This window comes from Phoenix dactylifera, chromosome 6 (assembly GCF_051530095.1).
Source record: "Phoenix dactylifera cultivar Ajwa chromosome 6, Ajwa_hap1_PhDact_Kaust_v1.1, whole genome shotgun sequence".
In the NCBI taxonomy this organism is placed as follows: Eukaryota; Viridiplantae; Streptophyta; class Magnoliopsida; order Arecales; family Arecaceae; genus Phoenix; species Phoenix dactylifera.
The window spans coordinates 38,146,945-38,171,972 of record NC_143195.1 but is presented as its reverse complement, the minus strand read 5'-3'; the positions used below and the strand labels follow the sequence as shown (position 1 = coordinate 38,171,972).

At 38.8% G+C, this 25,028-nt stretch overlaps 2 protein-coding genes and 2 long non-coding RNA genes across 9 annotated transcripts; 2 read left to right on the top strand and 2 right to left on the bottom strand.

The window, feature by feature from the left end:
* The first annotated feature begins 254 nt into the window (after window positions 1–254).
* Window positions 255–4,798, top strand: LOC103703950 (phenylalanine ammonia-lyase 2). The gene is made up of 2 exons (XM_008787032.6): window positions 255–1,167; window positions 2,784–4,798. The coding sequence occupies exons 1-2, from the start codon at window positions 779–781 to the stop codon at window positions 4,531–4,533; spliced, it is 2,139 nt and encodes a 712-aa protein (XP_008785254.1). The 5' UTR covers window positions 255–778; the 3' UTR covers window positions 4,534–4,798.
* Window positions 4,799–9,113: 4,315 nt separating this feature from the next.
* Window positions 9,114–9,938, bottom strand: LOC149753425 (uncharacterized). The gene is made up of 2 exons (XR_016395653.1): window positions 9,695–9,938; window positions 9,114–9,585 (listed from the first exon to the last, which is right to left on the bottom strand). It is a non-coding gene; the product is annotated as an uncharacterized LOC149753425 (long non-coding RNA).
* Window positions 9,939–10,469: 531 nt separating this feature from the next.
* Window positions 10,470–13,908, bottom strand: LOC103703947 (uncharacterized). 6 transcript variants are annotated; one of them, XR_003385014.4, is made up of 6 exons: window positions 13,857–13,897; window positions 13,545–13,618; window positions 13,257–13,446; window positions 11,457–11,738; window positions 10,961–11,248; window positions 10,470–10,849 (listed from the first exon to the last, which is right to left on the bottom strand). It is a non-coding gene; the product is annotated as an uncharacterized LOC103703947 (long non-coding RNA). The 6 variants fall into 6 exon arrangements; XR_003385012.4 differs by lacking the exon at window positions 13,257–13,446 and having other exon boundaries at window positions 13,857–13,908; XR_003385013.4 differs by lacking the exon at window positions 13,857–13,897 and having other exon boundaries at window positions 13,545–13,826.
* Window positions 13,909–15,863: 1,955 nt separating this feature from the next.
* On the top strand, window positions 15,864–23,944 carry LOC103703946 (adenosine kinase 2-like). The gene is made up of 13 exons (XM_008787031.6): window positions 15,864–16,043; window positions 17,943–17,996; window positions 18,269–18,315; window positions 18,460–18,491; window positions 18,562–18,663; window positions 18,764–18,831; window positions 19,755–19,831; window positions 21,645–21,742; window positions 21,835–21,905; window positions 22,242–22,308; window positions 22,380–22,502; window positions 23,229–23,289; window positions 23,536–23,944. The coding sequence occupies exons 1-13, from the start codon at window positions 15,961–15,963 to the stop codon at window positions 23,676–23,678; spliced, it is 1,026 nt and encodes a 341-aa protein (XP_008785253.4). The 5' UTR covers window positions 15,864–15,960; the 3' UTR covers window positions 23,679–23,944.
* The last annotated feature ends 1,084 nt before the right edge of the window (window positions 23,945–25,028 follow it).

Below are 25,028 nucleotides of genomic sequence, written 5' to 3'. Positions count from 1 at the left end.
TTTAAGAAAAATATTGCAATATTTATTTTCAAGAAAATTAGTTATTCCTCCTGAACTATTTGGATTTTATATATTTTTCTCGCAAGCTTTTAATTAAATCTAATATTATTAATTCATTATTCCACGAAGTCTAAAATCTTAAGTTTTCGATCATGCTCCAATAATTTGACTACAGCTAAGTAAAGACCTAACTCTCATTTTTTCCATTTATTTGTAGATATCTGTCGTGTCAGCGTTAGGCCATCCTCTTCCTTAGAATTTCACGTGTCATTTTCCATTGATTTGGTCGTAGCGCGATAAGTTTCTCTCCCAATTCCTAGAGATCATCGAGAAACGTTGCGAGGGGAGAAAAAAATCAAAATGACGGGATGCTTACATTTCCTCCTACCAAACCCCCAAAACCCCAAGCTTTGACGAGTGGGAGCCACGGCACCGCGTTCGGACCCCGCACGCCCGACGCGTGTCGGCCCATCCACCCGTCCGGTGGCGCCCCGATCGAACGGTCCAAGGGGCCTTCCAACTAACACCCCCTTCCCTCCCCCCAACCACCCAGCTCCGTCCATGGCACCCGAGCCTCTATTTAAGGCCTCCCTCGGTCCGCTTCCCCTCCTCAGGAAAAAGATTTCTTCCTTTCGCCGCCCCGCGCCCCCCCCCCCCCCCCCCCGGAAGAACTTTTCCACGGATCTAATCTCATCCGATCCTCTTCCTCTTCTCTTTCCGCTCCTCACGTTCCCTTCCATTTCCTCCTCGAGATCCCTTTATAATCGAACGGCCTCTCATGGAGTTTGCGCACGAGAACGGCAATGCCAATGGCGCCGTCAACGGCTTGTGCATCAAGGACCCATTGAACTGGGCAGCCGCAGCGGAGGCCTTGACCGGGAGCCACCTTGATGAGGTTAAGAGGATGGTGGAGGAGTTCAGGCAGCCTGCGGTGAGGCTCGAGGGCGCGACTCTCAAGATATCGCAAGTGGCGGCGGTGGCGATGGCGGAGTCGGCGGTGAGGGTGGAGCTGTCGGAGGCGTCGAGGGATGGGGTGCAGGCCAGCAGCCAGTGGGTGATGAACAGCATGAGCAACGGGACCGATAGCTATGGGGTCACCACTGGATTCGGCGCCACCTCTCACCGGAGGACCAAGCAAGGAGGAGCCCTTCAGAAGGAGCTCATCAGGTCACTATTACCTAACCCCCCTCTCCCTCTCTCTCTCTCTCTCTTTCTGTAATAGAGAAACTTACGCACAGAAATATATATTTACTGAAAAGTTAAGAAACTTGTTTTCTTCTTCTCGAGAAAATACTGGTTTGAGAAGTCAGCCAAACTTCTTCTAATCAGGTACACCTATCACAATTTTTCCTGTCCAATAACTAGTTTGGTCCTGAGGTAAAAAAATAACTAGAGCGATTCCTTCGCTGTCTAAAACGTTAATTTATCTACTAAAATATTATTTATTTCTATCAATTTAATCTTTTTCCAAAAGTTTTTCAATCTAAAAATTAGATAGGAGGCATGCAACTTACGTGATGTATTTGACTCTATTAAGAATAAAAGATGGCTACGATTAATGCGAAGAAAGCTAGAGAGGGAAACGTTTCCCAAGTAACAATTAGAGTGAAATTCACTTGCCCATAGTCATGACCATCAAATGTGTTGACAAGTAGGTGCACGAACGGGTTGGTTGCATGTTTAATAGATCCAAGCTCGACATGATTGGAGGATATGAGCGAGATTAGAGGCCAAAATTCCACTAACGTGTTACTTTATTATAGGCCACAATTGCACCAACGCGTTACTTTTCCAAGTCTGCGTCAAATCAAAATCAAGTAGGATTCAGCAATTAGGGTCGGATGCGGGTTTAACATTATCTTTTGGACCCATTATTAGGTTGGGTAGGTAGGTTGGCGAGATCTGATAGTCCCCTGCGATCTAACATCCAAGTGGATGATGGACCGATGGTCCGAGGGGTGGATGGTAGTTGCTTGCATTAAGGACCCATTGAATTAATGCTGCATGTGAGTCAGAATAACAAAGAGGGATGGGGACACACTTCTTGGCACGGTGCGTTTTTTTTTTTTTTTTTTTTTTTTTTTTTTATGTTGTTGCTCCTACTTTAATTTGGTGGGGAAGGTGGGACTAGTGGATCAAAACGCTGCGAACCCTGGCTTTTCAGCAGGAGACATATCCCTCTACAAAGGCTAAAACCATAAGATATTAAGATGCGAGGGGTGAGGATTAAAATATTGTAATATTGTTCCCGGAAACGACAATCCACCAACCGAGCCCGCACCCAATGCGGGAAGTCTCGAGCAAACAATTCCGAACGAATTACGGCAACAGCGCAATGCATTACGCGTGATTTACGGCTGTTCCAGCACATGCCAGATTGTGTAGAATAAAACGTACATGGACGAGTTGATTTTTTTATGTGATTTTTTATTCTGATTTTTTTTTTTTTTTTTTTTGGGTGTAATCACTATAGTAAACGGATGGGTCGACTTGGTTGCAATATTTTCTTATATTTTAAGGGTAAAGCAACAGGTCGCATGAAAGGTAATGATATGCGACATCTAAGTGGGTCTCTTCCAGCTATTTTTTTGTCTATAGCTTGACGCGAGCCGAATAGTGCCCTTCAGATATTTGCTTGGTTTGGTCACCGATCGATGAGGCGAAGCAAAGTTTGCACTAAGAATAATAATAATAATAATACATATATATGTGTTTATTGTCTGTTTTAGAATCCTTTAAACAGTTACTGATTGCCTCGTTGACGTTAATGGTTGTTGAAACAGATTCCTCAACGCCGGAATCTTCGGCTCCGGCCCGGAATCCGGCCACACATTGCCCCCCTATGCGACGAGGGCGGCGATGCTGGTACGGATCAACACCCTCCTCCAGGGCTACTCCGGCATCCGGTTCGAGATCTTGGAGGCCATGAGCAGCCTCCTGAATTCCAACATCACCCCCTGCGTCCCCCTCCGGGGCAGCATCACCGCCTCCGGCGACCTCATGCCCCTGTCCTACATCGCCGGCATCCTCAGCGGGCGCCCCAATGCCGTGGCCATCGGCCCCACCGGGCAACCGATCGATGCCACGGAGGCCTTCCGCCTCGCCGGAATTCCCCACAGCTTCTTCGAGCTGCAGCCCAAGGAAGGCCTGGCGCTTGTCAATGGCACCGCTGTCGGCTCCGGCCTGGCTTCCGTGGTCCTCTTCGAAGCGAACGTCCTCGCACTCCTCTCCGAGGTCCTCTCGGCGATCTTCTGCGAGGTAATGAACGGGAAGCCGGAATTCACCGACCACCTCACCCACAAACTGAAGCACCACCCGGGCCAGATCGAGGCGGCGGCCATCATGGAGCATGTTCTCGACGGCAGCTCCTACATGAAGATGGCGAAGAAGCTCCATGAGCTCGACCCCCTCCAGAAGCCGAAGCAGGACCGCTATGCCCTCCGGACCTCGCCCCAGTGGCTCGGCCCCCAGATCGAGGTCATCCGGTCGTCGACCAAGTCCGTCGAAAGAGAGATCAACTCGGTGAACGACAACCCCCTCATCGACGTCTCCAGGAACAAGGCCCTCCATGGAGGCAACTTCCAGGGTACTCCCGTCGGCGTCTCCATGGACAACACCCGCTTGGCGATCGCCGCCATCGGGAAGCTCATGTTCGCCCAGTTCTCCGAGCTCGTCAACGATTTCTACAACAACGGGCTGCCATCCAATCTCTCCGGCGGCCGGAACCCGAGCTTGGACTATGGCTTCAAGGGTGCGGAGATAGCGATGGCAGCCTACTGCTCGGAGCTCCAATTCCTTGGGAACCCGGTCACCAACCACGTCCAGAGTGCAGAGCAGCACAACCAGGACGTCAACTCCCTGGGCTTGATCTCTGCAAGGAAGACGCAAGAGGCGGTGGAGATCCTGAAGCTCATGTCCTCCACCTACCTGGTAGCAATCTGCCAAGCCATTGATTTGAGGCATCTGGAGGAGAACTTGAAGAACACCGTGAAGAACACCGCGAGCCAAGTGGCTAAGAGGGTGCTCACGACGGGCGTGAACGGCGAGCTCCACCCATCAAGGTTCTGCGAGAAGGACTTGATCAAAGTTATCGATCGAGAGTATGTCTTTAGCTACGCCGATGACCCCTGCAGCTCGACCTACATTCTGATGGAGAAGCTAAGGCAGGTGCTCGTGGAGCATGCATTGAACAACGGTGAGAAGGAAAAGGATGCAAGCACTTCCATCTTCCAAAAGATAACTGCCTTCGAGCAGGAGCTCAAAGCTGTTCTGCCAAAGGAGGTGGAGGCGACGAGGGTGGCGTTTGAGAACGGCAACTTGCCGATCGAGAACAGGATCAAGGAGTGCAGGTCATATCCTCTGTATAGGTTTGTGAGGGAGGAGCTCGGTGCCGGGTATCTCACAGGCGAGAAGGTACGGTCTCCGGGAGAGGAGTTCGACAAGGTGTTTGTGGCCATCAGCAGGGGGATGGTGATCGACCCTCTTCTCGAGTGTTTGAAGGGGTGGGATGGTGCTCCCCTCCCCTTGCATTAGGATGGAGAAGCCGCTGGGGGAGGATGGAATTGTCCTTCACCCTCGAGCTCTCAGATGTTCTGGCTCTTACCTAGTTTGACATGCGAACCTCATCTTGTATTGCTTTTAGCATATGTTCTTTCTTTAATTTGAACTCTTTTTGTTCTGTTTTATCAATGTTATCATTCTGTGGAGTTTTAAGAATGCATAACTTCTTGTTATGCAAGGACAAATGTAGCATATAGATACATAAATGCAGTTTGTTGAATTTATTTATAAAGTTCAATAGGAGCTATGATTTGTTGCCTGCAAGCTTGCTTGGTTAAGAGAGAAATTAGCGGTTCTTGCTCGTAGAAAAATAATATGACAAAGTTTAAGACATGAGTTATTTAAATTTTGGAAGCAAAAGGCCCGAAGGCATTTCATTATGAATTTATGATAGCGCATGCCGGATGCAATGTTCCTTTCAGAGTTTTTTAAGTCAAAACGCTTGCTAAATTTCCGGTCGCTCGCACAGATACAGCTATCGTTCGCTGGCAGATCAGCGACAATAATTATTCTCAGTACGCGGGAGGCACACCCTATATGATGGATATATTTATGCCTTCTATTCAAACCAATACTATAAGATGGCATTAGGAATTATGCTTGCCTGAAATCCCGCCTTCGTACTGTGATGAAAAAGGATCAGTAGGGACCTTCTCAACCATATTAAGGGGGTTTTAATATAGCCAAAAATTTATACTTGCCTGAAATCCCGCCTTCGTACTGTGATGAAAAAGGATTAGTAGGGACCTTCTCGACCATATTAAAGGTTTTTAAATATAGCCAAAAATCTGTTCAGATGACTTGAAGGTTCATCATGTGACAATTTACAATTTGATTTTGAGTCGATAATTTCTTGTCCTGATATAAGAGATCTGGATTCTCGCTTAGACTTTTGGTGTGTGGCGGCGGGTCGATAATTTCTTGTCTTGATATAAGAGATCTAGATTTTGGCTAAGCTAAGGGCCTTGCAAGCCCCTGGCAACTGAAGCCTGAGCATTGTCCATGCTCGCACCTCTTACTGCAAACGGAAAGTGTGTTGCCTGATCCTGATACTCTCTTGCTGCGTGTCTAATAGGATGATGCTTTGAAATGATCAGCATTGAGGAGCATTATTGTATGTTTGATCTGTATGTTCCTCTCACCATAATGCTATGGTATAAGTAGGCACTCATCCAACATCCAATTCCTCTTTATTTATTTTTTGTTTTGGGGGGTGGCGGGGCGTAGGAAGCATTGCAGTGTATTTGAATGGACGCATTTCCCATATACAAAGTTCTGAAGGAAATTTCTTATCCGATATACCACCGACCAGAATCTGCAGAAACGACTTTGTTGTTTGCCTCCCTTTTATATGCGTTACATGGAAGTCCCAAAAATCCTTACAAGAATTATTTTGCTCAGACTATTGATCAAACATAGGTACCTTTCCTCATGACAGCTAGAAGTTGAAAGTTGACCTCAGTGAGCCAGCCATGAGGCTCTCGATGACAACCTTAGCGAAATAGCACTGCATTAGATTTTTTTACAAAATTTCCTTTTCGGAATATAGCTGTGCATTAGATTGATCTAGTCAATTGCTGAAGCATATTTTTTACTATTTTCCTTTTGAAATTTAAAAAAAAGGAAAACCCATCAAATGTGATAAAGATAACGAGCAAAATAGTACAAGCAGAAGGGGCCTCAAGGAAGGAAAATGGAGCATCAACTAGGAAAGAAGAACATGAGTTCGAAAGAGTGATAACAGACAGCAGATTAAGGGCAGTTGAAGTTCTTCACCAAATATACCTTATACAATAGCCACTGGGAAGAAGTTTGCAGGGGAGAGGACTATTTTCTTAACAAGGAGATTTTGTCTCCTAAAATTCTTCAAATATTAGGACACTGGAAATCATCTTTTAGAAAAGATCCAGCATTCTAATTAACAATAATAAATGGTACAATTAGAAGAGATTAGTAACCAGATCGAGTTCTAGACCTCTTCTTCCTTGTAATTTACTACGAGTAAGTTTTCAGCTACCTTGCCAGTGAGAAGAGAGGTGGTGAGAATTCTGAAAATCTGAATTGAAGTTCATCCACTACAGTTAGAAGCGATTGAATAGAACAATGGATAAGAAGCTTTGGCTTTCCCTTGCTCATTCGTTGGCAATCCCGTGCCTAGTTGCTGCTACTGTTTTAGACATCAGAAGCAGCAGCTCTCCCGAAATGGGCACGAAGCCCCCCTCCCTCTCCAATGAATTTACTTTTCTGCATGCATGGTTGCTCTCCAATTCCGCCAGCTCCAACAAACCGGTGCTCTGAAGTCATATTGACAATAAACTTATCCAATATGGGATTACAAGGTTACTGGTCGTAACCTCATCAGCTTCTCTTCTTTTCCCAGCCTCGTCGGTTGTATCTTGAAACATCCTACCCCACATCGGTACTCATCCAAGGCTCAGAGACCTCAACCTCTCAGCTTGCAATCATTTTAGAGATAGGAAACCTGGGAGGTTTAATGAGCCTATTATTGTCCGGAAATCATCAATCTTGCCCGATCCCTTCATGTATTGGAAAATTCTCACCAGAGATAGGAAACCTTGAAAACCTGATGATTCTAAAACCTCCCCAGGAACAAAATCTCAGGTTCAATATCCTCACAGGTAGGACCATCAATGAAGAGCCTTAGACATTTCTTTCGATAGCTTGAGTGGCTTAATAGCAGAGCTGTTGGGCGACAAAATGGAAAGATTTCGATGTTCTAAACCTAATTTGTGTGGCCTAATACCACCACCACCAGGCAACACATCAGAGCTCAATATTTTAGACCTCAACAGCGACTTCCTTAAGTGGAGGGATCTCCGAATATTTTGAGAACTTGGACTCCCTGACCAGTCTCACACAAGAGGCTCTCAGGCCAGCTTAACCTTGCTCTTGATGAGCTACACCGAGACAATATACACTTCCCACTGATGTTTTTGCTGGGATCATAGGTCTCATTTTTGAGCTACAGGACCTTTCTCATCAAAGAAACCCAACAAAAACAACAGAAATTGCAAGAGTAGGGATATTCTGATGGTCTGCATTCATATTTCCCCATGTTTCTTCCATTCACAAGCTTCAGTATTCACTCATTTCTCCAACCAAGTCGAAGAGCGAAGCAAAATCAGGTTGCAAACATTAAAATTGGAAACTTATTTTCAATATGGAACTATGATGGTACACGACTGTCTTTGAAGACATCATTAAGCCTACAGATAACTTCAATAATGAGTATCGCATTGGCACAGTGCTGGAATAGGAGAGTATATGAAGTCACAGACAGATCAGGCAGCAGCTGTGAGAAGATTTCATCCCTGGGAAAGTGGAGAAATGCTCAATGATGAAGGATTTAGAAATGAGATAAGAGTACTAACAGAAACCCAATACCGCAGCATTGTGAAACTCTATGGTTTCAGTACCCCATGGTCGATTCATGTTTTTTTGGGTATCAGTCGATTCATGTTTTTTTGGGTATCAGTCAATTCATGTTTTTAGTCTATGAACTTATGGGTTTCCTTAAAGCAAAAAAAAAAAAAAAAAAAAATCTATATTTGTGGGTGTGAGAAGCCTGTCTTCAATCATAAGCGACCATCAAAGGGACATGGAATTGGACATGGTAAGAAGGAACAATGCCATTAGTCTGAATGTTTCTCAGAATTTCTTTAGGATATCTACTAAACTTGACGCATTCTTACAGAGGTCGCATACAAGGATAATGGAGAAATATGATGTCTACAGCTTTAGTTTATTGGTTTTGGAAGTCATCAGAGGAAGGCATCCAGGATAACTCACAATGAATTTGTAGTCGTACCGTGCCAAAAATGTTCCAAGTGATGGAATTGTTAGACCAGGACTACTAGACCCATCACTGTCTATCATGAATGAAATATATTTGACAGTAAAATTGGCACTTGAATGCACATAATTGAGACAAAAAAATGCAGCATCAATCTCCAGATTTGCAAGCCAACCTTCCTTGACCCTCTTGATAAACCTACTGTGCCACATTTATTGATTCATTGTGTAGCAAGGTTGTCAAATATTCCTATTGCTTAATTGTAATGCTAAAATTCGTGCTTTTTATGCAAGTGTAGGGTGTCTAATATTAGTGAAGGATTAACATTGATGGCTCCGTAACAATGATTGTATATACATATCGTTCAATCAAGCAGAAAAATTAGAGACCTAAAGACTACTAATTCTCTGGTCTAGATTAATGGTGAAGCATAGTATTTCATCACCATTTGGGCATCATAGTCTTGCAAGGGCATGGAACATTGAATTAGCATTTACTGAATAAATATATATCTTGCAGCAATTGAAAGTCTTAAAAGAGCCATATATGATTGTTTATAAGCAGAACAGCAATTTGATAATGATATATGCTAATGAACTAGAAGTTACTTCATGTACTTTAGTATAAACCCACAAAAATAATGCTGAATGATAAAATTGTTCACATCTTTTCAGAAGCAAATCAAATGCATGAACTTTGTTGATAAGATTAACAAGTTTTTTTCTTTTTTTTAAAAAAAAAAAAGATTATCTCCAAGAAAGCTTTTAAGGATTTGTAGAATTTTTTACCACAAGAACAAAAAGAAAATACCAGAACTATTTCCGTTAACAAATAAGCCATGGATTATCCAGAAAAGAACAAATGCACATCCACACCATTAAGTTTAACCTAAAACGAAATACGAGGGACTACACAGTTAATTGAACATGATGACCACATATTTGCACAGATTTTTACTCTAACTCCAACTGCTCGAGAGCTAACGGATCATCATCGGCTCCCTTGAGAACTCTCCTTGCTAAGAGACAATCAGGCATTGCTTGACTAATACGAAGAAAACTTTACCAAAAAAATCGATAGAGAGAGAAACGATCAAAAGGGAAAATGAGGAACGGAAAGGGGACTCACGGGGTGAGAATTATTGTAGTTCGTCAATGCGCCTTGCTTCGCTGGGGCTGCTTATCGGTGGCTAATCTATAGATCCAGTAGCCCTAACACACCAACACGACGAGAAAAGATAAGAAAGGCAAGGGGTTAGAGAGATGACAAGAAGGAGACAGGGATTAGGGGATTTGGGGAAGGGGGGAATGGCGGACGTACGAGGGCGAAGACGTGTGCGGCTATGAGGACGACGACGAGGAGGGGAACGGCTTCCAGGATCCACGGCCGAGGAATCGGGTGCTCTTCTCTCGCCATCGGATCCGGAGAGAGAGAGAGGCGACGGGGTTCGATATCTAAACCCCACCGGAACCGCCGTTCTAATCTCCGTTTTCTTTTTGCACAGACGTATGCAGCAAACCTTTGGCAGGCGCCGTACGCACAGCGGATTTTATGGACCGTTAGGATGACTTATTCTTCTCCATGGAAAAAAAATAGATTTAAATATTGATATATAACTATCCGAGCAATAATTAAATATCTGATTTTATTTATAATTAAATTTAATTTTATATAACATTCATAATTTTTTTAAATATATATAATAATAATATTTTTGTTTTGAAGGTCATAAAATTTAATTATATGATTTATAACAATATTTATATAAATATTTTCAACATTTAATTTATATCTATATTCGTTTAAAATAAATATAAATTATATATTTACATCTGATTAGTATCTGTATCCATATTTCCAATCTGTATCTAATATAATTTTAGCTCTACCTCCAAGATGTACTTGGAGAAGCATTTTTCATAAATCAATTTGATATTATTCTTTTGTTTATGTTAGCAATCCAATTTCACCATGTTGTATTATTGATTTAGGATGAAGGATATGAATGATCATGATTTACTCAACACAACAAAGAAAATCATAGATTCATAGCAAAAATCTTTTTTTTTTGGGGGGGGGTGGGGGGGGGGGGGGGGGGGGGGGGGGGGTAGGATATCTGAGCCTCATCCATAATCTGCTAAGCTAACAGTTTTGTGATTAGAAGCAGCTAGTTAACTGCACATTAACATAAACCTGCAGCCAGGTGAATGATAGATAACCTCAGCTTGCTATGCCACATTCATTTTAGAAAATGTGTTGGGCGACATCCCTCTATGATCACAGCCAGTGCACAAGGTCAGAATTGTTAGAACAACACAAATTGGGAAATAAAAAAGGATATAGGATACAAGAAATGACCAAAAAATAATCATTTATTTCTTAAGCGCATTCATCCTTTCTCTGAGGTAATAAGGTTTGGCCCTCTTAACTTTCTTCTTATCTAGGACCTTCATTTCCTTGATGTTCGGAGAGTATCTGTCAAAAATGATTGCCAAAAAATGCCCATTTAGCACATGAATGCACGCATATCAGTGACTAAGATACGTAGTATAAGAACTAAAAACATGCCTGAGAATTTTTACTCACAAGGGAAAAACAGATTCAACCCCAACACCAGCCACCAGTATATGCAATCTAAATGTTGTATTTAGACCAGCATTCTGCCTCGCTATGACAATGCCTTTTCAAACTGAAACTCGGCGTTTTTGTTCTCAGGCACTTCGTGTTCGAATCATAGATCAATAGAGAGAACAAAAGGGAATCAACTAATAAAGGATGTCATACCACTTTTAGCTGAACGATAGATCCAGGCTTTACATCAGGAATCTCTCTTCTTTCAGCACATACTTTTTCCACTGCTTCTTTATCTAAAATCTGTAAATACCAGAAATTATAAGAGTTAGAGATACTAAGAACAGCTATATCCTTCTACTGGGTTAATAATTCCAATCACTGCCTTCAAATTATGTTAAATTGGACGTTCACACACCAGTAAAAGCTGAAAATTATCGAGCTTCATGAACCAAAAAGGACAGCAAAATGCTAAAATAAAACAATTTGCCATCCACCTCGTTAGGCTTACATTCATGATGTGCTTTGCTGTTTAATCAAGCCTTTTGAATTTAAGGCGTTGAGGCCGATCTATGTCAGGGCAGGCAGAACTCTCTTGTCCCAAAGATACCTCTGGTTGACCCATTGCTGCTATGCTTTGGAAGAAAGATCTATTCCCAACAATGGAAGGTTGATTGTGAAATGGTATTGTTGCTATGCTTCGGAAGAAAGATCTATTATTCCCAACAATGGCAGATTGAAATATCCCATTTTGAAATGGTGCCCGCTCCTGGTGAAATTGCAGCTTGTTTTCCTGAAATAAGTAGACAGGAATCAAATAGATGTACTGCCGATTTTCCTTGATATCAAGGCTATGGGGAAAAAAAAAAGTAAAAATCCAATGATCCAGACACAGGGTCATCATGGTAATCAAAATTATGATAACATAATACAGATCATATTTTACTGAAGATGAAAATTTTATCACTTTCGAGAATGTCGATGATGCCTCTAAATTTTAAATCCCATAATCATCGATAGTGTTAAGAAAGCTACAGGGTGAGTGGTCCACTTGGTACCACTGTGGTGGAGAGCACCAGCTGAAGAGATGGGAGAGAAGGAAGTGGAAGAGCAAGCTTATAAAGATTAGGTGTTCGATTTTTGAATCTGGGTCATCTACCTTGAATGGTTGGCCCAGATTCTCTAGTTTAATGTATTCGATAAAAATAAATGTAAATGCACATTTCAAAGTATCAAGTAGTCTTTCTGGCAGACCAGTCTAAGGTCTTGCATGCCATGAATTTGAAACCTGGCCAAGTTCCAAAGCTTATTCTTTCTAAGGCATGCTCAGCCTTGCTCCACAGGCCATGCATTGGTCCAGGTCCATAGTAGCTCCAAGTGCTTGGACTGCCATGACCGCCACTTTAAACAGCTTCAAGAAATGTGACATAAGGAAAATCAAATGAAACAATTAATGAGGTAGAAGATGTTATCGACAGTAAGAACAGGAGTTATATAGCTAAAAATACTAATCAAAATCCTTAACAATTCCCTGTAAGTTTGGCATGAAATAGGATAAGGGGATGTAACCTCGAATAGGATCTTCCAATGATGTTTACAGGTAACATCAGCTAAAGTGCAAGCTTGACCAAAGAAAACCTAAGAATAGCATATGGCTTGATCAGATGATTTAAGCATATCACACACTCATATCAAACTCAAGCCAGACTTAGGTATAAAATGTCTGACATCTAAAGTTGTGCCTGGATGTTGACTCCTAAGTTGCATACATTAGTTCCCCCCTGATGCATACAAGTTAACCACCAGAAATATTTTGAAACCATTCCTCATATACATGGATTTTAAATTTTAGGTTGAGACATAAAATCAAGGATGAAACATAATATTTGAGAAGGAATGGATCAAAGTTTTGAATGATCAAACAACATATGGATATTGACATTTTGAATTCAATAGGTGCTTTTGGGCAAAGAAAAAAGAAAGTGAATCGCAAATTATTGTAACAGGTAGTCCATCTGAACATGCCATAGATCAGTTTGTGATAGAAATTAATGGCCATCTAATGTAGGAACGCGTGCATCATGAGTCAATCTGAACACTTGCCCTAAATTGTGAAGCAGCAGTAAATGGTTCAAGAAATAACACAAATCACCAATCAATGGACACTATATATAAGCATTCTGGAAATGCTAACTTTGACAAGAAATATAACAATAAATGCCATGTTCTTTTCTAACAAGAAGAATGAACAAAATCAACTTCATGCCCCCAACTCTCCCATTGAGAATTACATCCAACAGGAATACCATACCTACTAAGAATAACAGGAGTTATATGCATCTATAGCCGGTTAAAAAGAAAATCTATCTCGCAAGAGGTTTTCATCAAGCAAGGCAGCCGACAAATCAGCCCGACACAGTCCAGAAACCCATGAGAGGTTTTCATCAAGCAAGGGATCTAGTGAGTAAATCACAAAAAATTTGGTTCCTTTCCTTTTCTTTCTGAAAAAGAAACAATCATCAAATGCTGACATAGAAACAAATGATCAAAATAAATGAAAAAGAGAATCATATGGACCGTTAAACGATCGATCCTGTACCTTGACGCGATGGAAGAACCGCATCCTGTCCGACTGCTTCCTCCTTCAACGCTCCAAGACGCAGTTGAAGGCCGCTGAAATAAACAAGGGGAAAATAAAAGTTCGAGACCAGTATTAGATACAGAATTCTTCTAACAAGTCACCATGGGGGAGGGAGGGTAAGGGGGAGAAGAATCCAAGGAGTGAGAGAGAGAAGGGGGAAGCCCAAAAAAAACAGCTATTATTATCTCAATTAAAACAGAAAGTAACAGTTATAAAGTAGGAACGAGGTATGGGAATATTTATGTGACCGATGCCTTATATTGGAATTACCTAAATAATAGTGCTTCGATTGAAATGTTCTTCGTGTGCTTTTGAATATTCGGAATCTACCGCATGCCTTTATTCGAACCTCTCTCAGAAGTTATTGGTTGAGATGCGTCAGATTATCTATTTAAAAAATAATTGAGGAAGAAAATAAATTTTATCAGATTTCGTTAGTCAAATATTTACTCCAAAATGGCATAAAAAAGTATTATTATATCCATTTGGAAGTAATCTTATATAAAAATATTATCAAATTTTCAACAATATTTTCAAATAAATAATTTAAATAATAATATTTTGTTGGCCATTTATGGCCTATTCATATAAAAGTTGTAAATATATGCTATTTAGGATACTGAAATATATCTATATGAGTTAATAAATATTTTTCATTAATTATATATATTTAGAAAATATTTTGTATTATAAATAATTTTAGTACTTTAAATTGCTTATTAAGTAAATATATTTAAATACAACCACATCATTAACTGATTAATTTAGAACAAAAGTTAAATCGTTAGATAGAAAATTAGAGTTGGGACCGGTGTGGGATTGACAATATTAAATCGAGGTATTTATAAACTTTGACGAAAAAGGAGAAATGTTTTCATCAAGTAATAATAATTTAAGGTTACCTGCACTCAGTAATCTAGTATGAAAAAAAATTCCATCTGCTAGCTATATTTATTTTATTTGTTTTCTTAATAAAATAGGCATGTGATTCATCATTTAGTTTACCATCTCTCACATATCTTTTAGAACCAAATATAGTAATTTGATATGAGATTTATTTTCTTACTTAATGAATCCTCAAATGATGCTTCTCACAAGCACTAAATATGCTAGTAGTTGTAGGCAAAGCACTATTGGAAAGCGTTTATACTTCCTTGTGGATATTGCCGAGTTCAGGTAATCCCCTCCTATCCAACAGCCAGTGATTGCAGGGCCTTGTGCCTCATATTTGAAAGGGGAAGTTCGGTTGGTTTACAGCCTCCCGTTAAGAAAAAGAGAAAAAAACAAGAAAAAAAAGGAGGAGAGAAACAAGCACATTATGAGTTATCACATGTGGTGAATGTTAATCACCATTAAGCTGGTAAAATAATATCTTTATCCTAACTTAGCCAAATGAAGGTCTAAATGACAAACTACAGTAAAAGATAAACTTAGTTAAGTTACTGGCAGTGATACTGAATGATCTAGGTTCGAATCCCACCTAGGCCCAAATGGCTTGATGGGGTATGGCCTCTTCCTTTCTGGAAAAAAAAATTTTTGTTATCAAGCATGTGAAGAAAAGAATTGAAAGACTGTTAGTAACAAAGTAGCCGGGTACTCTAATTTTATGCAAGTTGTTACAACTAAGAAAAACGAATGTCAACTTATTCTTTAGAGATTTTTTTAAGCCATAAATAATGTAATCAGAAGACTAAGAGCGGCGATGAACGTGATGGCGGGAATGATGTTGTTTATTTCACTCATGACATCCGCCGATAATACAACGAGGATATCATAGTCCTATAAACACAATCGAAAGACAAATTATTTACATGGACAGGCTGAATTGGGATTTAGAATTTAGATTTTAAAGTTATACTATATGCTATTATAATATTATACTATAGTATACAATATTATATTATTATATTATAATAAATATTATATTATATTATAGTAATGTTATACTATATTATATATTTGTATATTAATATATATTATATTTTATTACATCTATTATATAATACTATAAAATATTTTTTATCATTTTATCATACTAAAAATATTTTTTCAATTTATTTATTAAATATATATTAAAAATTTATAATATTTTAAAAATATAATTACTAAACAGTAAATAATTTTTTTTATAAAATCTCTTACAGCTGCACTTCAGAAACGTTGCGGCCAACAACTCTGCCAAACGGCACGTCTTTAATGGCTGGGAGATTCCAAGTCACCCACCCACCCACTCCCGCGGAGCCAGACGGTAGATGAGAGAAAGATACCCCTCATCCTCCCCTCCTATAAATACCCGATCATCTCGCGCACTGAGCGCCTCGGATCCCCTGTTGCGCCTCCTTCATCTCTTTCGTTCGCTCGCTCGCTCTCCGGAATGGCTTACGAAGGCATTCTCCTTGGGATGGGGAATCCCCTTCTCGACATCTCCGCGGTCGTCGACGAGGAGTTCCTCAAAAAGTAACCAAACTCTCTCTGATCTCGTGCTCTGACCCGTTCTTGATAGCTGATGCTGTCGATTTGACTGTTTCTCGGAGTGTCTGGTTATTTGATTGGATTCATGCTTAAAGATCATGTGTCTTAGATCTCGTGCTCTGATCTGTTCTTGGTAGCTCACTTCTTGGGTTTGTGTGTTTCTTGAAATTTCTGGTTCCTTGATCTGATTTATGGTCACGGATTTCTTGAACGTTAGTTCGTCGTAGCTCCATGGGTTTTAGCGTTCCTTGTAATTTTTTGGTTCTTTCATCTGCTTCTTGGTCACGGATTTCGACAGGAGTGCATCGAGATCCTAGACCCTAGCTTATTGGGCAAGTGATGAACCATGGATCTTGTTCTGAGATCTGTGGCTTGTGGTTTCGTGATGTTGGACGAGTTCGAAATTCTAGGCTTCTTGATCTGTTTCAGTAAAGAACTGTCCTTGTTCTTTGGATTTATCTTGTAGAGCTGAAGGTCAGATCATATGATCTTTCTTGAAGTGTTGGTGATGCGAATGGATGAGGCGTCTCATGGATTTTGAAGATGTCATGGCATACCAACGAGTTGATTTTATTCTTTTCTATTTTATGCATTTTCTTTAGTTTCTTTTTTGATGATTCTCTTTAGATTTGGCCTTTTCTGCTGATGTCCGTGTTTCTAGAAGCAGTAATATCACAACCTGTTTCTTTCTCTTGTTTTGTCTCCTATTCCTGGAAACAAGGAGACTTTGATTGTATACTTAACTCTCGCGGTAAATATGGTTTGTTTTATGTCCATCAGTTTTTCTAATATATAATTCTTGATTCTTTGAGCTTTTTCATTGAGAGTCTGGATATTGAAATTTCTGGTTTTCAAACTAATCTGGGGTAAATTGGATAGTTAATTGGCATTCCTTTAAGTTCCAAATATTGTGGACAGTGTATGATGGTTATTATTTTATAAATCTTTTATACGTTCTGTTATGATGAGTTTGTAGATTGCTTTACTTGATTAGCTATTACTGGATTTTAGTCGTTTACATGCTGAGATTGCTTTACTTGATTAGCTATTACTGGATTTTAGTATTGCAGACTGCATATCAATTCTATCTGAAATCTTGTGAATGATAGTGAATAGTTTTTAGTTTTTCTCTCCCCTGATTATTATGAGGATTTTGTTGTTCTATAGGTGCACTGATGTGGCTTTTTAGTTTATCTTTCTTTTCTGTTATTAGTGCTTTTTTTGAGGTTATTAAGGCTGGTTACATGAATTCTTTTATTGTAGTAACATGTTAAAAAAAAAATCACATTTTATGATAATTTTCCATGAACAGCTCAGTCCTTCCGTTTCTTTGTTTTCTCATCTTTCCTTTTTAATTTTAGTCCCTTCATGCTATTTTATGTGTTTGTAGTGTGAGCCACATTAGCTTGACCTTAGTGGGTTGTGTGTTTTTGTGATCAGGTGGTGTGTTGGTTGTTTTGTGTTTCCTTTGTGCGTTTTATTTTCAAATATTCTATGATCTGAATTTGTTGAATACAGTTATGGTTCTTTGTGCTCTTCTCTAGAGCTTAGAGCTCCTGTTATCTAGATATGCATGTTTCTTTGAGCTCATTTATAAGTTTAGTTAAATTTCTAAAATCTTGATTCTTGAACTTTCTTTGCATTTATTGCCATTTACATTGTCTTCTATATCACTCTTAGGATTTTTTTTAGAAAATTATTTTAGAAGTTCCTTTTCTGCATATTTTTTAAGTGTTATGGAGCTAGCAAGTATCTATATCCTTTTCCAGGGACAAAATTTTAATTATATAAAATATATTTTACATTAATTAGAGAATTATATGATGTACCAGAGCATTATGACTTTCATGACTATGAGAACTCACATTTCTGATTCCATTCCAGATATGATATCAAGTTGAACAATGCAATTCTTGCTGAGGAAAAGCATATTCCTATGTAAGTTTTAAATCACTAAGTCAAAAATGACATGGCATTTTTGCATAGTTCTGGTGATATCAATAGATGAAGGCATGACATTCTTGACTCAGTTTATTTTACTGTAGTTCTTGTTTCTTTAACATTCTTTCCATGTGCTTTTAACTTTTGTTCTTTTCCTTGGAATTAGAAAATGACAATATTTAAGAGGTTTTGAATCGCTTTATCTTTTTGTTTTTTAATCTGTATTCTGTTGTGACCTGTTCTCTGCTGCTCTAAACTTTTGGCCTCAGGTATGATGAATTAGCTACTAAATACAATGTCGAATACATAGCTGGAGGTAATGCTCTGGCTTTGCTAATGTTCATTCTTTACCTTTTATTTATTCCTTTTCTTTTTGGGGAGGGGGGAGGAAATGGGGTTTGGTTTGATGTGTAGTACTATGTTCTAACATTCTAGTCCTATGCTTTATTTATCTGCCCAGGGGCTACCCAGAATTCGATCAGGGTTGCTCAGGTATGCTTTACCATGAACACACTAAAATCTAATATTGAACGGTTATCATTATTCACATATCCTTTTGCAGTGGATGCTTCAAATTCCTGGTGCAACTAGTTATATTGGTTGCATTGGAAAGGACAAGTTTGGAGAGGAAATGAAGAAAAAGGCAAAAGATTCAGGTGTTGGTGTAAGTTCTTCTTCTTCTTCTTACCTATGAATTTATATTCTTCAGCTCTTTTCTGCCACTGGATTATGCTCAAATAATTTTTTCCATGACTATCAAACAGGGTCACTATTATGAGGATGAGACTGCTCCAACTGGCACATGTGCTGTTTGTGTTGTTGGTGGTGAAAGGTAAGTTTTTGTTAGGATTTTCTGTCAGGTTCCTAGGTTGACAGATATCTCTTGTAGATGTAAATATATCCTTAGCCAACCCCAAATAGTTGCGAAAAGGCTAGATGATTATGGTTATGACATATATCTCTACTTGTCATATGCCTGGCATATCTATGGCTCAGGTCCTAAAATCATTAATTTTTGTCTCCATGAATTGCACCAACAAATATCACCTCTATCTTTGTGCCTGGTGGTGGTCTTGCCAGTCATCAGCTTTTGTTTAAAGTGACCAAATTTTGACTTAAGGCTCAACCTAATCCAATATTGTTTCAGGAAAGTGTATACTGACATCAATTTATCTAGCAGGTTAAAAAGGTCGAATCCTAGGTCAGCCCACAAAACTGACGGGCCTTAATGACTCTTTTTTGTATCTCTAACCCTACCCAGCAGATGAACACTCTAATTCAGCTTTGTCGCTATATTTTTCTTTCTGATACATATCTTGTTATAATTTTTTCCCCATATCTGATGCTCTAAACACTATTCCATTTTCATTTACAATATTGATTGCATACTGAAGAATGGTGCATGTGGTAGACCTTGATTTGGTATCAAATGAAACCTTCCACGTGTTTTTAGTTCCTTTTTGCATGTATCAGTGAAATACATGGATTGGGACCTAGTGTTAGTCTGCCAGGTACCATATACGTATCAAAGTTGTCCACAAGGAACATTCCCACTGAATCCATACTTTATATAATATCAATTCACTGTCTCTTTCTTGTTCAAGGAGCTATATTGTGAATATTAGTTTAATATCTGAATGGTCTATTCATTTGTTTGGTTTCTAACATATGCAATTATGAATATCAGTAGTTGAATGTGCTTGAGCTTGCTGTCTTCGAGATATATAATGACATTGTTCTTTTTATGATAAATAGGTCTCTTGCTGCAAATTTATCTGCAGCAAATTGTTATAAGTCAGATCATTTAAAGAAGCCTGAAAACTGGGCATTAGGTAACTTTCTGCTCTTTGAATCTAGTCCTTAGAATATCTATTTATGTATTCATTTCAAGTACGTGTCACTGATATGAATGCATGAATTTCTTGTATAGCTTGAGGACATCAAGCCTTTGGAAGATATGGAGAAATTAAGGCAGAAACAAGATAAAAAGGAGATTTGTAAATGTCATTCCTAGCTGTTTAGAGGGTTTCCCACTTGCAAGCAAATATGGAACCCTGCTGCTTCTCACTTGAATAAAGCTTTTGTGGTGCTGATAACCCCTGATTTTTTGTAAATGCTTAATTAAGGAAAAGGGTGATTTCCTCCTCTATATGCAAGAGGAGGGAGTCTGTCAACTCTTCCTACAATGTCATTTCATTTGGCATCTAATATCTAAATTTAGTAATCTGAACTAGGTTACAAAGAACTGTAGTTGATGATAGTCTATGACAATTTGAAGCTTTGTTAAAAGGAAAGAATCATGGAGCATGCTTACCCTTAGCCCTTGCCTTATGGTGGGAAGTGAGGAAAGGAAAAAAATTGGAGGATCTTTAGTTTTGCTTTGCTTTTTTTTTTTGTTGGGAGGGGGTGGGGATGGTGAGGGATTGAGACCCTTTTTACATAATTGGTTGTGCAAATATAATTAAAAAGGAAAAGGAAAATATGCATCACATTGTGTTTCTTCTAAGCTTGCCTACATTTTTTGCCAAAATGTGCACAATATTGATGGAATAAAATTGAAGATATGAGAAGTTTTCTTTACTTTCAGTTTCACAGCTTTAGGAGAAGTGCTACAACTTGAGGTCCTTATATGCGCTGTTTTTATTGCCAATGACAGTGCTACAACCAATGCTTCTGCCCATGCCACCAACATTGTTGCAAACTATCAACTTTATCACCCCCTTCATCGTCATTTGCCACATTGCCATTGCTGCCACGGTTGCGACTTTTCTTGTGCTACCATGACTACTACCTTTCTTGTAGTCAATACCACCATCTCGCTACCACATTGCAGTCTTGTAGTCACACCATTATTGGTACTAATGGTGGTGCTGCCGTTGTTGCCAACACTGCTCCAGTTGTTGCAACCATTGTAGCTACTGTTTTGCTTGCACTAGCATAGTCTTTGCTTATGCAGAAGCAGCGATAACTACTACTGCAACTGCAACCACCATTGTTGTGGAAACTCTTTGTCACCATTGCCACCATCTTTGATAGGGTTGTCGCTCCAACCCGCAAACTTGGTACTCGACCATGTCCCTACATGGACATAACTCTGACCTGCTGAGGAATATGGGTCCAAATTTAGACCCATCAAAATTTTTGGGTCCCGTCTAGCTTTGAGATTTTTAGACCTGATCCGTTTCGATCCAACTAATTATGTGGTTTATTTATATACATATAATAATAGTTTTATTTATATACCTTTGAACTTCTAACCTCTTAATATATGAAAGTTTCTTCTATAGCTTAATGGAACCGAAAGAAAATTTTTTTTTGGATTTGACTGTCTTTTCAATTTAAGTTAATCATTGTTATAAGGTTTATCCATCAAGTGCTTGTTGTTCATGATTTAAGTTTTGAAGCATGTAATTGTTCATAAACTTCTCAAAGTAAAGCATAGATGATTTTAGCTTTTAATTATTTAAAATATATTGTTTGGAACGTGATGGGAACCTAGACTTGGTACACACCAAACCTTTGATATTCATCTTCGAAGTCTGGTTCTGTATTTGAAGAAAGGGCACATGATTAATTTCTGCTAATTGTTCCAACCCATTAGTTTAGTTTCCATCAACTTTCCATTAATTGTATTACTTTTGTCAGTTGAAAAGGCAAAGTATATTTATATTGCTGGTTTTTTCCTGACGGTGTCTCCGGAGTCCATTCAACTTGTTGCTGAGCATGCTGCAGCAAAGAACAAGGTAATTTTCCTTTTTCATCATTAGGCTTCTCATGTATTTTACTACTGGAGTTACACCATTCAGTCCCTTACATCATGCTCTTTCTTTTGCAGGTATTTATGATGAACCTTTCTGCTACATTTATTTGTGAGTTTTTCCGGGATGCCCAGGAGAAAACTTTACCGTAAGTAGCTCATCCTTACTATCAGATGTCAGAAACAGTTTCTGGATCCCTTTGTTGACTGTTGATTTAGCATGACATGTAGACATCTTTTCTCACATGGTGAAGTAGAGACATGGTTGTTTTGAAAGTTACTTAAAAAGAGATCTTCTTGGATCTTTCTTTTCCTTTTCTGATTTATTGTTGACAAATTCAAGCTGTTCTGACTGACTGAACTAGCATGGGACTAGGGTAAAGCTAACCAGCCACTTTCTGATGTGTTCACTGACCAGATTTTAAAACATTGGTCAAAAATGTTAAAGGATCATTACAACCATTTTATTTTATTCATGACCTCAGGTATGTTGACTATCTCTTTGGGAATGAAACAGAAGCAATGACCTTTGCTAAAGTTCGTGGTTGGGAGGTAAAAGCTTTTCTATTTTCTTTACTTTTCTTGTTAGAGATACGTTCTGATAGGTTATCAATCATTCTTAGACCAAGAATGTTGAGGAGATTGCTCTGAAGATTTCTGCACTTCCCAAGGCATCTGGGACACACAAGAGGATTACTGTTATCACCCAAGGTTGTGATCCAGTCATAGTTGCTGATGATGGAAAGGTTAGCATTTTGCATGTTCATTTCAACCTTCCTGCAAATTTGTTGCATAGCTATTAATTTTTCTTAAAAGCACTTGCATTAAAAAGTAAAACAAGGAGTATGGAGAAATACATTATTAATGATCAAACGGATGCGATGCTTATAAATTTGCCCATGGTACAACTGAAGCACTATCCATAGCCATGACTGTCAATCCTTCTTCCAACTATTTTCTGGAAGCTTTTCAAATCGTTATTCACATAATGTTCTTATAAAGCTTACCCTGGTTTTGTTGTAAACTTTCCAAGTATTTTGTGTAACTACGATCTTTGTTGGTTTGAATCTTGCTCATGACTGTTGCAGCACAAGTTCGAGTTACTCTCATTACCAGGGCTTCTTAGATGCCTCTTGCCATGTTCCTACCCATCTCGGTTGGTTCTCCATGAGTTTGTCATCCCCCTCTCATGTACTCAATATCTGTCTCAACATTCTTGTCTCTACCATGTTCAATTGTTCATCTTGTTTGATTGGGTTTTCTTGCCCAACACATTAAATCTTGCAACATTATGGACATTGTTGATATTTTACTATACTTTGCCTAAGGCATGAAAGTGAAGTTATTTATGAGATGAGATTTTGCAGAGTGTCTGATAGAATGTGTAGGGTTATTGCTGTCATGATTATTGGAATTTTGGGGATTATGAATGTCTTCTCATGGCCTTTCCTTTTGTGAACCCCTGGCAACAGGTGAAAAAGTTTCCTGTGATCGTGCTACCAAAGGAGAAGCTGGTCGATACTAATGGTGCAGGTATTTCCTACATCTTAGGTAGCATCCATGGTTGTTATTGAAAGGAACATGTCAGACATCATTGCACTAGGACAAATTGCTAACCCTCTTTTTGAGCATGAGATGATTGTTTTGTGACAATTTAAAATTGCGGACATGACTAATGCTGCCTTTTCTGTTCCTTTTTGTCCTATGTTTATTGGTTTCTAAATCATATTTTCTGCTTGATAATCTGTTTTCTTATCTCTTACTTGAAAACTTTGGCAGGTGATGCATTTGTCGGAGGATTTCTGTCCCAGTTGGTCCAAGAGAGGAGTATAGAGGACTGTGTAAGAGCTGGGTGCTATGCAGCAAATGTTATAATTCAAAGGTCAGGCTGCACTCACCCAGAGAAGCCTGATTTTGAGTAGGCATCTTTGACTATTCATAGATGCCAGAGCCAAACCATCCTACTCTTTTGTTCCCATCCAGATATCATTGTTGCTTTATTTTCTGAGGCTTCTTGATTGTGTACTAAGTATTCCTATTTGCCATCAAGGTATGGCAATGGCAGCCTGTTCTGAATTTCCAGAGCTAGGTTCTTATAGTTCAGGTGTAATGCCCTAAAGATGAATAACAATGTCTCTCTATGCATTATTGTACTTTCGATAATTGAAATTCATATTGGGTGTGTCCATATCAGTAGTTAACTACTAACATCAAATTGACTAGAAGCATTGTCTTCATAGAAAATATCAAGACGTTCTATATGTACATGCACATACATATATGGATGCATAGATATATGTATATATATAGATATGCATATACATATACATATGTTTATATATAGATATTTAAAATGTAATGGAATTGTTTCAAAGTCTTCATCTTTCTTGAAGATATCATCCTACAATTTCTTTTTAAACCTCTATAAATTCATCCAAACATATGTGGGATCACCACAATTTGAATTAGTTCTTGGTGAGACAATTAAGTCGGTTATATATATATATTGTCAAGCGCCTTTGGTTTGCACCAATTCCTAAGGAAGTTGAGAGTCAATTTTTATTGGTTATCCATGATAGGGTCATCTAACCGAGGGGAACTACTCGGCCAAGAGGCCAGATCTCTGGATCATTAATTATATTGTTGGGCCTGAGAACAAAGTTAAAATATATCAAAAAGATAAGAAGTATAAAAAATTAATTATAATATATATATATATATATATATATATATATATATATATATATATATATATACACATACACACACACACACACACACACACACACACACACTTGCCATTATGGCTATTTTTCTTAATTTGTTTCATGCCTTTTCTAGACTATTCGTTGTGTTCATCAAAGTAGTCCATTGGTTGGCGGTTTCAAAATTAATTATAATCTAGAAAATATGTATATATGTTGAAAAATTTTTCACTTCAATCTACCCTTGTGTGATTCCTGTTGAATCATATACTCGGAGGGTGGGTGCAGGGCGGAGATAAAAGACCGTCGAACTGCCTCCTTACGAAGTGGTCCTTCGTCTCTCTATAACTAGCCGTATAATTCAGTTCAGGTGGACTTCAAATACTACTATGATCACATGAATCTACATTATAATTGTGGTATAAATTAAAATCTTCTAACATTTATCTTTAAAAAGTTTGCAAGCAATGCTCTATATAATGTAGGGAAAAATATAGAATTTATCGTCACCAATGATTATTTTAAGTAGTAAAATTCTAAAAAATATCCAAAAGAATAAAATGAATA